This window comes from Emys orbicularis, chromosome 4, assembly GCF_028017835.1.
Source record: "Emys orbicularis isolate rEmyOrb1 chromosome 4, rEmyOrb1.hap1, whole genome shotgun sequence".
NCBI classification, from domain to species: Eukaryota; Metazoa; Chordata; order Testudines; family Emydidae; genus Emys; species Emys orbicularis.
Genome location: NC_088686.1, coordinates 114,490,818 through 114,509,124, shown reverse-complemented (window position 1 = coordinate 114,509,124; position 18,307 = coordinate 114,490,818). Strand labels below are relative to the sequence as shown.

The window sequence follows — 18,307 nt, the reverse complement described above, 5'->3', positions numbered from 1 at the left end:
GGCTGAATTTAGATTGTCAAATAAATAAATAAAGTAAAACAAAAAACACTTACAGTCTTGTCCCTGCTGGACATAATTATTGTCATCATAATTTGCTTGTTGGTCCTCATATTGGGCTTTGACTGGAGAAAAAAAAAAGTTACTTTGGGGGATTGTGCTCATAAATTTGTCAGTAACACCTGGTTGAACAATACAATCTGCAAAAGTAGCATTCTTTTTGGCAGGGAAACTGCATGGTAAGTGTGGTTTGTTATGCTGTGGCAAATACAAACACACACTCACACAGAGGCAAAGGCTGTGAGGGTGAAAATATTTTAAAAGATGAAAATGGAGAATTTTTCTCCTTAGCTACAGTTCAGATCAAAAAAGACCTCTAGGTCTCTTGTGGTATGATGGCTGGTTCGCTTTTTTTTTTTTTTTTTTTTTACAGAAGTTGTTATATATAAGTCAATGACAGTGGTATAGAGGACCTGAACTATGCAGTGAATCTAATGGACTTTGCTTGAGGTGCATAATCATTGCCACCCCCATTCACTCCCACATTCCCTACTCCATACATATCACAACCTCCTCCCCCCCTCCCCCCCGTTATTAATTTATCTAAAAAAACACACACACATTTGAGATTGGGTTTGCAATCTATACATTTTTGTCCTAGGTGTCAGAACTGAGTAGGAGTTCTTAGTCTTCTACTCTGAGACTGAACCGGTATGCATGTTCATTGGGAAAGGGTAATAGGAAGGCTAATAGAGAGCTTTTTCCCTATGCTTCCCCTGAGCAACCTGCTAGCTGGTCACTTAATCTCCACCAAACTCTCACCCTCTCCTCCTTCAAATCCATTCTAAAAACATGGACCTGTCTACCAACCATCGGGTCGGCTCCTCAGCAGTGTAAGTTGGTATAGATCCATAGACTTAAAGGAGATGGCCTGATTGACCCTAGCTGAGAACCTGACCCATATATCACTCCTTGAGCCAAATTTTTCTTTTGGTTGTAACAAGGAAAATTCTACCGAAATCACTGGGATTATACCAATGAAAACTGAGTGGAGAATTTCTCTCTTTCTTTGCTAGCTACACGGTACCCTCTCTGCCCTTCTAAGCTATTTAGAGCAAAGGCTCCATTTGATTCTTTGTTTTTCTGAATTTGTACGCTTGAACCATCTGCAAAGTCCTATGTACATCTTGGGAACTATAGAAATAATAACAAATAACCAGAGAAGGGTATAGAGAAGACTGTTTTATACTGGAAGAACCCTTTTTAGAGCGAGAGGGCCAACATATAAGCTGTATTACTGGGAGTAGAATTTGACCCATAATAGCTGGTTTACAACTTCAAACACCAGTAATAATAACTAACATACCCAGAAGCAATGTGGATAGAATTGGGGAGCTGATAGATTTATTTCAGATTATTGATTGGGCCCCCAACTTGTTCAAAATAATAAAAACAATCCCGAAGATATTCCTTTCATTCCTTTGCACCATCATCTCAAAATATAAAGCTGCACTCAACCCCTGTTTAACAAAAAGCACTGCTTAATGAAAACGCAGAATACTGAGGGCACAATACTGAGGGTAGCTCTTGAGCAGACATGGGGAGCACCTGAGCTAAAGGCAGGCAGCATCCTGTATTCCTTGAGTGCAGAACGACTGCTGGCACCACCACTGAGGCTAGTCATCCCAAATGGGTGAGGCTGACATGGGCTGAGGGGTTGCCATGGCCCCATCTGCCCTTGCTGGATGTCTGAGGCTGGCCCTGGAACAACACACTCTGCACCCTTTGAAAGGGTGTATCATTTGATCCTACTGTGTGCCCTTCCCTAGCTTTTTAGCCCAGGGAATCATTCTGCTTCCCTCTCAATGCACATTCAGCACAATGTCTATGCCATGCCACATACCCATGCCCATTGTCAGTGGCTGGTAATGGCACAATTAATCCCTTGGTGTAATGAGGTATAACAAGGTTTAATAAAGGTTAGCATGGAACTGCATAGGAGTTAGGAAGAAGTAAAAATATTCATTAGGATTTGTGCATCAGATCAAAAAACACTAGATACTAACATTTTATGAGTTTAGCCATGGAATGAATTAACAAAGGGCACAGTGAATAAAAGATTACACAGAATGTGAATATAAAACATCTTCTTAGATGATAGAAGGCTAGGCCTGTGCACTCTGGATCCTGGTTTCATGAATTCATTAAAAATTATCCTTTGAAAGACAAACTTTGGACTAATCCCTTATGTCACCTTTACCCAAAGTCTCAGTGATAATCATGACTGACATTAATATCAATAGCAGCTTATTTTGCTGATAGGGTGACAGTTAAAAGTTAATGATAAAATCCTAAATGCCTTTACTTAGGGCCCAGTTCTGCTCCCCTTAAGATCAAACCCCTTAGGTTTTACATTAACCTTATGCAGGCAAACTGCCATTCAACCAAAATTCTTATGACATTGGGTAGATTTTAAAAGTGGATCTAACAGGATGACATTTGGCAGGAATAGTGTCCTTGATTTATATATTTTTTTTTGCTCCATAAGAGCCTTTGGTTACAACAAGAATCTTGGCACCCATGGTCTCTCATGTTACACTCTGTACTGGCTCTTTTTGTGTCATCTTTCTCATCACACCCTTTCCCTCCATCACAAGAGGCTTTTCAGCTAAGATGAACTACAGTATTTAAGTCAAGTTTATATTTCAAATGAGTAATGTGCTCCCTCATCACTGTATGTTCTCTATAGCCTATGACTGCTCTGTTACAGCTAAATTAATTGATCACATTTGTTGTCATGTCTATAAAAACAGGCTTCATTTGTTGTTGGAAATTAGGTTTCTATATGATTATTCATAATCATAATATTATTATGAACTTGCCTGGTTCAGAGCATTTGAAAATTGAAAGCAAAAGAGAACTGGTGAGATTGGTATTTATCCAGCCATAAAAACTCAGGGATATATTTCTCTAGGAAATGTTTAACTTTAAGGAGTGGAAAGCACCATTTTGTCTATTTTAGCTCTATTTTGTGATATATTAATGAACATAACATTTATACAAATTCTTTGGCCAAGAGGTGGAAGTGTGAAGCGTCTTGAATTAATGGAGTGGAACAGCAGCAGAAAAGAAAAAGCTGTGAATTTAAGGTTTAATACCAGAAGGATTGCTATCACAGGGAGCCAATACCAGATATTATGCAAAGCTTGCAGTCTGTGTTATTAACTTGCCATGTTTTTAACAGCCTTCCATGTTCACATTTGAAAAAACAACAACTATTGAAACTGGTAAAAATGACCAGCGAGAATAATTATATGACTAAATTCTACTCTTAGTTATGCCAACGCAACTCCGTTGACCATGGTTTTTCAATTCATCCAACTGCTTTTCCTGGGCTTGAGGGCAATATGAAATCAGTGAAGCAATATTAGAAAGGAGAGGAATAGAAAGAGACATGGAAATCTCATTTACAAACAAAATCTTATTAGTTGCACAAAGCAAAGAGAAACCACTGAAAAGTCTTTCCAACTGCAAAGCAAATTATAAGTTCTCTAAAGTAATAAAAATAAAAAGCAACTATAGCCTCCTACCTTTGTTCTGCATAAAGGTGATCACTAATATTGGTATCCATAGTGGTATTCGTACCCCCCAGCCTATGCCCATCTTGATTGGAGTTCGGTAGGAAGTACCGAACTATAGGCTTCTGAAGAGGCACTTGTCTTTAGACAAGTCTTATATAGCAACAGAATAGGCTTTGGCACAGTTCCCAGATAGTTTCACAAGGTTCTAAAAAGGTGGAGCTTCAGGGATTTTACCTTTCCTCTGCAGGTGCACAGGTAAACAAAGGATGCTCTAGCTTCCTCACGAGCTGGCCAAGTGTATTTGCATTCTGGGAGGAGTGCTATTTTCTAAAAGACTTTTCTACTGAAGGAATTCCAAGTGAGCAGCAATGAGGAACAGTTATGCTCAATCTTACTGTCTCCAGTTATTACAGATCTTGCAATAAATATAAATCCAGAATGACTTTTGGGGAGTCGGGGACGGGATTTAGAATGAGAGAGAGGCAGTTTTTTTATTATCCTGATTACAGCAGGTGATTTCAGTCTAATTTTTCCAGTGAGCAAAACACTAACTCCTTCTGATCCAAGCTGTGTGATCAAACTTTTCATGTTTGGGACCCTCGTCTTTTGAGAAGAGATTTTGTGCCTCAGTGTATAAATACTCTGCTTCTGAAGATGAAGAGACCAAGAACACTGAAGGCCAACAGTTATCCACATGCCAGGCACAGTACAGGAATATGCAGTCAAGCTCTTCAGTGCTGGATAGTCAAAAACTAATACCCTCCATAGAACGAATTCTTATCCTCAGAGGTGCTTCAGTCAGTGTTGGATCAAATCTGTATCCCTTCTAAACGCTTGTCAACACAGGGAATTATTCTGGAATAGCTATTCTTTATTAACTCTGTGTTGATGCTCTTGTTCCAGAATAACAGTTTAGTTTAATAGTTTAATGTTGGAAATGGATTAACTTTTAAATTAGCAACCTATCTTATTCTGGATTAATTTTAATGTGTAGATAAGACCTAAGTAAACATAGCTAATTGAACAGATATATTTAGGTATATGTCTATCCATACTGAACACATGTATTTCTCTTGCCCCAGATAAAAGACAGTGTATTCTATATAATTTGGTGTACATTTCCTTGTTGCACAAAATAAATGTTTTAGCAGCAATGAATTTAAGAAGGTTCCATTATATTGGGAACAATGTGAATGTGAACAATGAGTTTTTGTAAATAGGTCAGTGTATTTATTTAAAGGTCTATTACTTTTCCAAGTTGTCTTTTTATTGTAGTTTACCTTTCAACAGGTCTAGTATTGTCACAGGTATCCTTTCTAGTGGGCTCTGTTTATATTTGGTGAATTAGATGATCAGCAGTTAGGGGACAAAGGTAAAAGGCTCATATTTTATCCATTTCCAAGGTGATAGAAGGGAGGTGAGACACTGCTTTCCCTGCACACTTTTAAAGTTCACATGGTTTATTGGTGTTATAATAAATGGACTATAGGTAAATAAACATAGTGTAGTTCAGAAAACAATTGGTCAAATTCTGCCATGAATTACACTCTCTGAAATTCTACTCAGTGGGAGTTATAAATCAATATAGCATTTGGCCCCAAATCAAAGGGTGACAAAAATGACTAAAGGTACTTTCAAACAAGAATTGTACAGTCAAAAATGTCAATAAGTGTCAAAAATATATACATAAAACAAACACATTATTGAACAGTTACTCAGTTGCTTAGCTCCAGAGTGAATCAGGATTTCATGTTCTGGCCCTGTAACTTTCCATATCTTTGTACTATACCATATTAAATATATGCTGCAGTGGAGACTAGTGAGACAATTTGTTCATGATAAATTAAATCACCAGTATGATCAGCTCATCTATCTAACACTCTACCTTCCAATCATCTCTTAACCTGGAATCTCTTTGTAGAGTGTTGAAGGAAGAAATGTGGAAATTTAAATTCACACACATTTGGTGGAATTTTATATAGGTATCCAGACTTGTCTAATTGTTGGATATTATAACTCATTGCATAACCTAACTTCATGAGCAAAAGCGTTCATTAGAATCACAAGAACAGTGATTATCTGGATAATTGTAGATAAAGATTTAAGTAGGTAACTAAAAAAACAAAACAAAACCCTTATACTTCCTCCACCTGTAACCTAGAAGAACCCATTCAGCATAGAATAATCTGCTGAATCTCTTTTATCATTTACACTGGCCTATACTGTCCTCCTGCCCAGTTCTGTTCCTATGATATTCAATGGGGGTTTTGCCATTGACTTTAATGGAAGCAGGATTGAGTTTGTCACTGCACTTTGGTCATATGACTATTCAACCCCAAGTTATTTTATCCATTGCAGATTCCAAGATAAAAAAAGATGATTGGTCAGTTGCTACTAATTTTTCGTTCATTAGAATTACAGATATTGCTCAGTTAGTTTTATATCCTGATGGTAAAATAAATTGATCTACCAGCCCCAAATAAGGCTTGCACCAAATTATCCAGGTCAACAACCAGTGATATTTTATAACCATTGTCACCTGAATGTCCTATGTAAAGCTAAAATAAAAAAAATGGGATATGGATCTTGTTTGCATTATGCCATATCTTTGTCAAATATGGTGCCATTAATCCATTCTGTTATCTGTCAATGGCTGTATAAAACTGATGGGATTCAAACCCAAACCACCGTAATACCTAAAATTGGAAGTCCCATCCCACACATAAATATTTTTCCCCATTAGACTGCAAGCTCTAATGTCTGTAAAGTTCTTTGAGATCCTTAGAGGGGAGTGCTACCAGAATATAAAATATTATCATCAGAATGTCAAGATAGCAGCTTCCTCTTTGATCACTAATTATTATTTTTTATTTTATTTTAAGCTTTACAAATACTGTAACTAGATGTAGTGACTATAAAATATTTTACATCACATTGCAATTTTACTTTAGGAAGGAATTTGGCCATAGACCAGTCCTAATGTCCCTAAACCGGGAAATACCATTTACTCAGGCTTAGTAAACAGCCCACATTTTTGAAAACTTTGCATTTTAAATACACCCACACTCTCGTAATAACACTATTACTTTTTTTAGACTACTGGGAAAGATTTGAAATTTTATTACTGGCACTAACCTGGTCAAGTGGATCTTGGTATTAGCACAATAATGTGAGATTACTATAAATTCCCAATGTAACCCTGCACTTGTGTCTAAGTGCACTACAAACTGGAATGAGTTTTTTCCCCTCCTTATTAAAACATTCCTAGTTGAATCTGCATTGTTTTAGCCAATACATTACTTGCACCTTTCCTTTCCTGCAGGTCCAGTTCCAGATTTCTCTTAGGGTATATCGACACTACAGTCTGAGGTGAGATTGCAGCTCAGGTAGACATACCCACGCTAGCTGTACCCTCACTGGCTTGGCTAAAAATAGCAGAATATATGCAGTGGCATGGGCTTCAGCTCAGGCTGTACAAGCATGCCGGGGACCCTCAGCACCTATTTGCATTACTAACACGGCCTTTTTGTGCATGCTAGTGCAGGTAAAGCTAGCATGGGTATGTCTACCCAAGCTGCGCACACACCTCAGATTGCAGTGTAGACATAACCTCTGTCACTCCCAAAAATCTTGCATGCAAAAAACATGACTTTCCTCTCTGCTGATTGGTTGCTTGCTCCAACCCCCTCCCTCACATTCTCTTCACTTCAGCCTCACTCCACCTGCCTTCCATGCTTCTCTGCATTCTTCCGGTGATGCTTTCCTGGGGATACCCGGGGCATGAGGCACCTGACTACCACCCGTCATACTTCTTTCCCTTCTTTCCTCCCCAATGCCTTTTACTTTTTGCCCTGTAATCCTCCCCCTACCTTGTTTTTTTCTTTTGTTTAATCCATTCCTGTCTTCCCTCCTCCTCCAGCCCTCTCCTATAATATGTTAAATAAGTCTGATAAATACTGGTAAAATAAACAAAATCTCATCCAAAATTCATTCTATCTATCTATCTATCTGGGCTGTTGATTAATCTCAGTTAACTCATGCAATTCACTCAAAGAAATTAATCACAATTAAAAAAATTAATCGCTATTAATCGCAGCTTTAATTTCACTGTTAAACATAGAATACCAATTGAAATGTATTAAATATTTTGGATGTTTTTCTATATTTTCATATATATTGTAACTGAAATCAAAGTGTATATTTTTTATTAAACTATTTGCACTATAAAAATGATAAAAGAAATAGTATTTTTCAGTTCACCTCGTACAAGTACTATAGTGCAATCTCTGTGTCATGAAAGTGCAACTTACAGATGTATATTTTTTTTGTTACATAACTGCTCTCAAAAACAAAATAATGTAAAACTTTAGAGCCACTGAGCCACAAGTCCACTGAGTCCTACTTCAGTATTTGTATTAGGTGAATTGAAAAATACTATTTCTTTTTTTACAGTGCAAATACTTGTAATAAAAAATAAATATAAAGTGAGCATTGTACACAGGAGCGGCGCCAGGGTTTTTGCCGCCCTAGGCGGCAGCGCTCCTCCTCTGAGCATTCGGCGGCGGGGGTCCTTCTGCTCCACGTCTTTGGGGCACTTCGGCGGCGGGTCCTGGAGCGAGTGAAGGACCCGCCGCCGAATTTCCACCGAGGACAGCAAAATGCCGCCCCCGAAATCCTGCTGCCCTAGGCGACCGCCTAGGGTCACCTAGTGGAAGCGCCGGCCCTGATTGTACACTTTGTATTCTGTGTTGTAAGTGAAATCAATATATTTGAAAATGTAGAAAACAGCCAAAAATATTTAAATAAATGGTATTCTATTATTGTTTAACAGTGCAATTAATCGCGCGATTAATTGTGATTAATTATTTTAATCGCTTGACAGCCCTACTAATTATATATTCCCCCCAAATAGTGATATACCATATTGCTGCCATCTGTCACCACAGCTATTTGTCTTCCTCTCAGAGCCTAGCTATAGAGCTGGTGCCCTGTGTGAGAGCATACGTGGAACCTAATAAAGGGTCAAAGCTGAGAGATTTTTTTCAGGGGATTTTGATAAGCAAAATGAAAGCATCTTGTTCAAAAAGAAGATGTTAATAGAAGTCCCTCCTTCTTGCTGTGTTGGTAGGAAAACATAGGAAGCCAAATGCTAGTGGGTAGCAGCTATTTTAAAATGAAGAGGAAAGAAATAGGGAGACAAAGAAGCATCATTCTGTAAGTGCCTATTCCACCTTAAATCCTATGGATTGACTTGTTCCACAAGTTCATAGTACTGCCCAGACTATCTGCCAGACTGCATGCTGCAGGTCTACCCTCAACATGTCCCCTATGCTAGGGCTTGCGAGGAGGTCCTCAGAAGGCAGCCTTCTGGCTGTCTCCCACAGTAACTGCGCTGTCTGTCTGCCAGTCTAAGCTGGTCCATATATATTTTCTGTAAAAAAAATTGAAAAGAAACTAAAAATTTTCATTTTGTTCAAATTTATTTACAGACCAAACAAAAAATGAAATATTTTCAGTTTTTATTTCCCCCCATTTCTCTCCAGTGGAAGAAAGAGGAAAAAGGAAGTGGGGGGAATTAAAAATGGAAATGTTTTATTTTTTTTTTCACCAGAAAATGGCAATTTTTGACCCAAACAAAAATTTTCTGAGAAAATTTTCATTGTTGTTGAAAAAACATTTTTTCATTAAAAAATGTGTCAATTAACAGGTTTTTACCACCTCTAGTATCTATCTATCCCACCATTGCCACCATGCTATCTGGATGCCTCCATGATAGCGGAACACAAGTGCAGATGAGTAAACGCATGTACTCTTGTCTATTTTGTAAACACAGGTGCTGCGATGGCAGGATACACACATGCATATTGAAGAGCAAGAGCGGGTCCTTAGAGGTAATTGGTAAATATTCATAAGCACACAGAAGTGCATTGTATTTGTAGGTACATGGCTAAATTGTTATAGGACTATGAAAGGGCAGTAGATTGTGTATGCACAGATACCCAGAAGGGCTTGTTAGTGATGGGCAATCCTCAACAGTTTTGGAGGTTCTGTAGAGTGTAAAGAAGTATCTAAAAGCTGGGCTAGTTTGCTAAACATTATTCTAATCCACAGTTTTTAAAATCCTGTATATAGTAATCTATTTCCAAAGGGGTCAAGATTGAACACCTCCTTCTCTGCTGTGAGGAAATTTCCTACCTGTGAGGAAACTACAGTACTTTCCTCTCCTGACAGTTTCTTCTGAAGGAGGAAGCCTTCCTTTCTGATTCTCAGTAGCACCTGTTTGTGGTACGAAGGGAAAAGACCCAGGGCCATCTTTTCATTCATTCTGGGCAGCCACTGTCCTTCCCACCTCCTATCACTATGGCAGAGTAATTTCAGAAGCCTCTCTTTCAATCTCTGCTTGTGGCGATTATACAGATTCCCTGGGACAATACAGTGGGGACTCTTCGAGTACAGAAGATTGATTAAGCAATACTTGGGGCCACACACAGGGACTGCTGGGGCACTGGGCACCAATGCACAATTTAGGAATGGTAAAGGCTTGGGCGTTTCATAGAGGAAGCTTGAGGATTGCAGGTGGTCATCAGGGCCAGAATGTAGGGTCCTGGAGATAGTGGGAGGCAATAACACCATGTTGGGACTTCCCCCATTCCAGGTCCTTAACTGAACTTTTACAAACCTTAAAAATAAAGAGATGCAAGAAGGGTCGATTCAGGGCTCATTACAATAAAACCTCTTTCTCCATCGCTAATGGATGGGAAGGATACATGGTGGTGCATGGTACTTGTGCACAGAAACAGAGCATGCTGGTTGGACAGAACTCCAATTATTTGCGAAGCGTGTATATTAGTTTTTCTTCCCACAATGCCTTGCAAGTATACCCATTAGTGTAAAGCACTAGCCCCCTGGCCTTATCCTAAAAGTGCTCTCCAAGTGTAAATGTAATCTGACAAATGTAGATAAAGGAAGCCAGAAACTGAAGAGTGTCACAGAAAAATGCTGTGCATAATTAAACAGTTTGAGAAATGTATTGAATTTTTAGGTGTGGTTGTGAGTGTTAACGGGGTCCCCATGGAGTTCTTTATCAATTCTATTCAAATATTAGCATTTATTATAATAAGTAAAGGCATTGTACTGCTCTGGCATGCTCTTCAAGGGCAATCGGAGTTAGTGCACTGTGTGGGCGAAATGGCAGTTTTTCATAAAGTTTTTGGTTTGTTTTTCTGCACTTAGCTATTCAGTTTACAGAAAGGTACAATAAGATGATGCAGTATTGATAAGAAATATCCTTATAAAAAGATTTAGCTTTATATTCTTCTCCCTCTTTTAATTGTAGGAACAGAAGAAAGAAAATAACAATTGTACAAAGGCAAGTCTCTATTCTAGTGACTTCTTTTCTAGAGTCCTGATACTGTTATTGTGCCTTTGCATTACCAATTTATAACCAGAATCCTACCTTCACACTTGAACCTCAGGGAACAGCAGTGATATCAGTTTCATACACACTTTTGAAATCCTCTCAACAAAGCTGATTTAGGAGGCAGTAATTATAAATGTTCCCATAGTCTTAGAACTGGAAGACAAAGTTCAAGCCAAATGCAGACCTGGAAATTTGTATTGTCGTTCTTCCATTTCATTCGACAACTGGATGAAGGTTCTGAAGAGCAGTGCAGCACAGTGGTCTCTCATTTTTACGCCTTAGCTCCTGTGCCCAGAAAGAGTATTTTAGTGAAAGAGAAATAACCAAACAGTCCTCTGATAGAAGTGACAGGAAAATCTCAGAATTGCACTGAATGAGACAACAGTTAGACTGCAAAAGATGTAGAAGAAACTAAAATAAAAGAAGAAATGTAGAAGCAGAGATTCCACGTTGAGGCAATATCAGTTTAATCCTGAAAATCTTCTGGTCAGTTCTCTTTATATTTTGATCTATTTGAAGGGAGACTGAATGGCTGTGGAAAGTTGTAGTGACTTCTGTTGGTCACTGGCTTAAATCTACACTAAGGACCAATCCTGCAAGCACATATGAGTAACATTAAAGGCCAATAGCACTGTTCATGTGGGTTAAGTTACTCATGAGTGTAAATTTATAGAACTGAGTTCCAACTCAGCTTGAAAGTTGTTACAATCTATTAGTTGTTTGATAGTCTATGTGAATTTGAGTTGTTGAAAGTCTCAGCAAAGAAAACCAAGAATAAATGGGCCTGGAGAAAGAACTAATTACTGCCTCATTCTAGATCAGAGTTGAGGCTCATTAGCACAACTGACTGTGATGTGCTTGTTCTGTGGATAAACATGGGACTTCAGTTTTTAGTGGTGCCAATCTAATACCGCTCATTAGAAATAGCTGTTAAACTGTTTTCAGCATGCTAATGCCCTTATGACTACATGGGTTCAAAAATGAATGTCTTTTAATGCACCCAATTCCCCCTCTGGGTCTCCTTGGTTCCTCTTTTTGTCCAGTGGAGAAAAATAAGATACCTACAGTGGTGGCTGCATGAAAGGTCTGGGTTATCCTAGTTAAGAGATACCAATTTCATCCTCTCCATCATGTAAAAACACCTATATGGAGCAACCCAGCCTTGCAAATAGGGAACAAATCTATAATTTGGAAGAACTGACTGAGCAGGACTGACCGAGCAGGATTTTCCAATTAGTCCACAATGAGGGCTTTGTCCCATTTCTCACGATAAAGCAGCACTATGACCTGCCACCATCAACAGCGCGGCAGTACTTACAGTTAAAACACTGGCAAACATAATAGTTTGGTCCAGACATGCTAGGACTGTCAGAGGCCCCAGAATTGCTTGCTAGTAACTTTAAAAATGCTTCATAAATTCCCCAGACTCATGTCCACTAAGTACACTTTGTTACTGAAGAGGAACTCCATTAGTCTGGAATTCTTTGTGAAAGCAAGGGAAAGGGATTTATCAGTCCTTAAAAGAATCCCAATGGCAGCGCACATTACATAATGTTAAAAATATCTTTGTGGATCTCAGGCTCCACTTGTCAGAAAATTTGATTCAAAATGTACTGAATGCCACAAAGGTTGCAAAAGATATAGGCCTTATCCTCTGATGTTTGTTGGTGCTGTAATAAAGAAAAAGGGACCTTGAGACACATGCTATGGGAATGTCCAACAGCTAAACAGCTGTGGAAGGAGATGGACACAAGCGTTAAAATGGTGCTTATGGGTGAAATCCAGGTCCCATTTAAATCAATGGGAGTGTTGCCATTAATTTCACTGAAGCCAGGATTTCATTAGGTTTAGACCCAACAGTTCAATATAGAAAAGCAAATAATATTTATTTTGATTTTCCTCAAGGTAATTTTTTTTTAAAGGAATCTGGATCTTTTCAGTAGCTGAACATGGAAAACCTTCTCATGATGGAGTTGGGATTTTCATTAATGACCAAGAGATTACATGGTAAATTAGAAGAAAGATGTTCTTAAGGATGGGGATCTTGTGCTTGTTGAGACTTACACAAGTGAGAAAGATTTATGTGTTCCTAATGCAAAGCTAATGCCCATTTATCCCAGAGCTGATTCTGCAGTCATTACCCATGTATGTAAACCTTCTTCATGCAAATAATCCCATTGACGTCAATGAACCTAATTAGGTAAAGAAGGATTTCTCATGAGAGCAAGGATTCTGGACCCTAGATCGTTAGCTATCTCATACTTTAGTTTTGAATATAATCCTCTAAATATACATAATAAAGATGTCTAATTGGTCTGCTTGTTTTATTAAGGTATGCTAGGAGCATTCCATCTTGGAATGCTAAAGTATGATATAAAACAAAAATGTTGTCAGGCTTGAGCAACTAGATTTGTACTTTATGAATCATCTAATACGTCAGTGAACCAAATGTCTATTGATTACTTTTATGGCCATTTTCCTGTTTTATTGACCTGTGTTCTTAATAGTGACTTATTCAGTATTCGTATATTATATAGTAGAATTTTTATTGACTGAAAATCCCTCCATTGAGTCGGAATGACTGCAGAAGTTTTGGATGCAGTAGAAGTTTATTCTATTCTATTCTCCTCAACACCTAGACTTAAAGTTGAACGTTTAGTAGTAAGAGAAGGAGGCCTGGAACATTTGTGATTGTTACTGACATTATATGAACTTGCCGAACAGATCTTCAAAATCTGCAGTAGGTATACAGCAATGACTTTTTTCTATCTTGTACATTAAGAAAATTGTTGACTAAGTTCTGATTGCAGAATCTTCATAGCTGGCAATAAACGGACAAGAAAGAACCCTATTTGAAATTCGGATTACTGACTAAGCCTGGGGTGCTATCAGTTAGAAAAAAATATATTGTACTTGTAAACTGCTCAGAATCTATCTAGAAATCAAACAATTGAAATTATGGCCAATGTGATTTTTTATAGTTACTTTTTATAGTAGAACCGCACTTTAAGTATTTATTTTCTATTTAGATAGATTTATTATTTACATTTTTGCCTCTTGATTGTCGATATCTGGTTTTCTTTAATCCAGTACTTCGGTATGGCTATTATAGACACAGTGTTAAATTGAAACAATACTAGTCATATTTTAGCATCCTGACATCTGGGCCCTATGCTACGTTATCTCAAGGCCTATTTGGTGGATAGTTAGCTGTAGTGTGTGATTTTGAGCTGGGGCCACTTATAATGCTGCAGATCAGAAGAGTCATGATACCATTCATGCCATATTACAAAAAACCCTGATCTCCCACTGAGTGCATTATTTTATATGTTTTTATTACACTATGTTCAGCTTTTTAAGGAATTTGTTTATTTTAACTTACTCATGCCATTCAGTTTTATTTAGTACTTTGTTCTTCATTTCAGATTTAGAGTATCTAATCAGAACGGAGTAGAACGGAAGAGTTACCTCTTGTGTCTTGCTTACAATACTCCCCAGCTCACTCCCCAGGTGGAGAGAGTAAGTACGGCAATATCACGTGACAGGTGGATCACGTGTCTAAATCAGGCCTCTGAGGATAGATGAGAGGCCTATGGAGAGCAGGAAGGCAGAGGGAAGAGGAGGATGCTGGGCCCTCTCCAAAGGGAGAAGGAAGGAGTCCAAATATGAACTCAGACTTTGGTAAGGTGGAGCATGACAATTTAAAGAAGTAACCTTCCAAATGTATGTAAAACAATTCAGTGATATCTACACCTCTACCCCGATATAACGCTGTCCTCAGGAGCCAAAAAATCTTACCGCATTATAGGTGAAACCGCGTTATATCGAACTTGCTTTGATCCGCCGGAGCGCACAGCCCCGCCCCCCTGTAGCGCTGCTTTACCGCATTATATCCGAATTCGTGTTATATTGGGTCGCATTATATCGGGGTAGAGGTATACTTGATTTGCAAAAAGCCTGAAAAAATAGCTCAGAGAAAAATATAAATAGATCTCATTCATCTCAATGAAATGGTAACTATGAAACCTAATAATGACATTTTAAAGGAAACACTGCTTCACTGGTAATTGATATTTTTGGTCAAAATAATGTGGGTAGTAGAAATTGACTCTAAAGATTCACTCAAAGGCAGTTTACAGCTATGGGTAAAATTAATCATGAACCTGTACCTAGCATTTGTGCTACTCCTGCTCTTGTTTTAGATTGAGAAGAAAACAGAGGAGCGACATCCCCTTCATCACCTCTCCAGACTCTATGGAGATCCTAAATCACACTTCATTTTTGTTTGGTCTGGTTTTCATGTTTTCACCCTTATGGCTGAGATTTTGCCTGTGAAAAAGGAGTATAGTGAGAACTACAGAATAGGTCTCTGTGAGAAGATGACTTTCTTGGAAATTGAAAGTGAAGTACAGCGTTTCTATTGTGCACCAGCAGGCCATGCATGAGAAGGTTATCTCATTTTAATATTGACAAAAAGGGTTGTCTTTGATTGTTGGCCTTATCAATTCAATAACTTCCTTGATAGAGACAAAGGTGCCTTAAAGTGCTCCATTGCCTTTGCCTCATTTGCAAATACTAGCAGAGGCATTGATTTGTGCTATGACTCCAGGAAGAAGTAGAAAAGTTTACAGTAAATTTCATAGTAGATGCTTAGATCCCAGACTTTCTGAGACCAGTGCAGCTCAGAAAATTAACTACCTCCTTGTTCTGTTCCTGACCAGCAGGGATAGAACCAGGAAACGTAAATTTGCTTTTATGGTGTGGGTCCTGGTGATTTGGATCACCTTTGTATGCTCATTCGTTCTCTGAATCATTCAGACAAACAGGTGGGAAATGCTTTCTTTCAAATTTTGTATTGAATCCAATACATCTGGAAGCTTGGTTCTACACTGGTGTAAATTTGGAGCAAATCCTTTGAAGTCAGTGGAGTAAAGCTAATAAGGCTGTTAATACAGTCCCACATGACAGGGAAATGTGGTCTAGATGAAATTATTACAAGGAGGGTGCAAAACTGACTGAAGGACTCTAGTCAAAGGGCAGTTATCCTTTCGCTCTCAAACTGGGGGGACTTAGCTAATGAGGTCATGCAGTGGTCTTTCCTGTATCTGGTACTATTCAATATTTTCATTAATGACTTGGATAGTAAGATGGAGAGTATGCTTATAAAATCTGTGGATGACACCAACCTGGAAGGGACTGTAAGCATTCGGGAGGACAGGATTAGAATTCAAAACAATTGCACCAATTGGAGAATTGGTTGGAAATCAACATGATGAAATGCAATAAAGACAAGTGCCAAGTACTACACTTAGGAAGGAAAAGTCAAGTGCACAACTACAAAATGGGGAATAACTAGCTCGATGGTAATACTGCTAAAAAGAATCTTGGGGTTATAATGGATCACAAACTGAATATGAGTCAACAGTGTGATGAAGTGACAAAAAAGGCTCATATCATTCTGCGGTGCATTAACAGGAATGTTGTATGTAAGACATAGGCGGTAATTGTCCCACTTTATTCAGCCCTGGTGAAGTCTTAACTGGAGTACTGTGTCAAGTTCTGGGCACCACACTTTAAGAAAGATGTGGGCAAATTGGAGAGAGTCCAGAGCAGAGCAACAAACATGATAAAAGGTTTAGAAAACCTGACCTATGAGTAAAGGTTAAAAAAACTGGGCATGTTTACTCTTGAGAAAAGAAAACTGAGGGGGGAACCTGAGAATAGTCTTCCAATATGTTAAGGGCTGTTATAAAGAGGACAGTGATCAATTGTTCTCCATGTCCACTGAAGGTAGGACAAGAAGTAATGGGCTTAATCTGCAGCAAGGGAGATTTAGGTTAAAACTTTCTAACTATAAGGGTAGTTAAGCACTGGAATAGGCTTCTAAAGGAGGTTGTGGAATCCCCATCATTGGAGCTTTTTAAGAACGGGTTGGACAAACACCTGTCAACGATGGTCTAGGTATATTTGGTCTTGCCTCAGTGCAGGGGGCTGGACTAGCTGGCCTCTCAAGGTTCCTTCCAATGTACGTTTCCATGATTTAGTTTAGTTTAGTACGTTTCTAGCACATTTAGAAAAATCCCCTACTTAAAGATGTGAATGAAGAAATTTTATCAGCTAATGCTGCAGTCAGATACCATTTTCAGAAGCAGTATGCTAATAACTGTACTTCTTGAAGGCCTGATCCTACTTCCATTGAAGTCAACAGGATCAGGAGCAGGCCTCAAATAAATGCAGTGGGAACTGCAACATTATGAAAAGACTTGATATTTTTTTGGTGGTGATGGGGGCTATAAATGAATCATCCTTCTCACAGAGAATTGCATTTCACTGCATTTAGACACCATCTCACAGTGGATGTATTTGTCAGTCTAGGTAAGGTGGGGGTAAACCTACATAAGAACGGCCATACTGGTCAGACCAATGGTCTATCTAGCCCAGTATTCTGTCTTACAACAGTGGCCAATGCCAGGTGCTTCAGAGGGAATGAACAGAATAGGGAATCATAGAGTGATCCATCCCGTCGTTCACTCCCGGCTTCTGGCAATCAGAGGTTAGGGACACCCAGAGCATGGGTTGCATCCCTGACCATCTTGGCTAATAGCCATTGATGGGCCTATCCTCCAGGAACTGTTTTAGTTCTTTTTTGGCCTTCACAACATCCCCTGGCAATGAGTTACACAGATTGACTGTGCGAAGAAGGACTTCCTTTTGTTTGTTTTAAACCTACTGTCAATTAATTTCATTGAGTGACCCCTAGTTCTTGTGTTGTGTGAAGAAGTAAATAGCACTTCCTTATTCACTTTGTCCACACCAGTCACGATTTTATAGACCTCTATCATATCCCCTCTTAGTCGTCTTTTTTGCAAGCTGAAAAGCCCCCGTCTTTTTAATCTCTCCTCATACGGAAGATGTTCCACACCCTTAAACATTTTTGTTGCCTTTCTCTGTACCTTTTCCAAGTCTAATAAATCTTTTTAGAGATGGAGTGACCAGAACTGCATGCAGTATTCAAGGTGTGGGCATACCATAGATTTATATAGTTGCATTATGATCTTTTGTGTCTTATTATCTATCCCTTTCCTAATGGTTTCCAACATTGTTCGCTTTTTTGACTGCCACTGCACATTGAGTAGATGTGTTCAGAGAACTATCCACAATGACTCCAAGATTTTTCTTGAATGGTAACAGCTAATTTAGACCCCATCATTATGTTTTCCAATGTTCATTACTTTGCATTTATCGACATAGAATTTAATCTGCTATCTTGTTGCCCAGTCACCTAGTTTTGTCAGACCCCTTTATAACT

At 38.6% G+C, this 18,307-nt stretch overlaps 1 protein-coding gene across 1 annotated transcript in view; it reads right to left on the bottom strand.

Annotated features, from left to right (window-relative positions):
* The window catches only part of MUC5AC (mucin 5AC, oligomeric mucus/gel-forming), a 53,584-nt gene extending 49,924 nt beyond the window's left edge, over positions 1 to 3,660 (bottom strand). Inside the window, exons 1-2 of the mRNA XM_065402609.1 lie at positions 3,588 to 3,660; positions 54 to 122 (exon numbers count right to left, since the gene is read on the bottom strand). Coding sequence (XP_065258681.1) covers positions 54 to 122; positions 3,588 to 3,660 — 142 coding nt within the window. The remainder of the gene's footprint in view (positions 1 to 53; positions 123 to 3,587) is intronic.
* Positions 3,661 to 18,307: the final 14,647 nt, after the last annotated feature.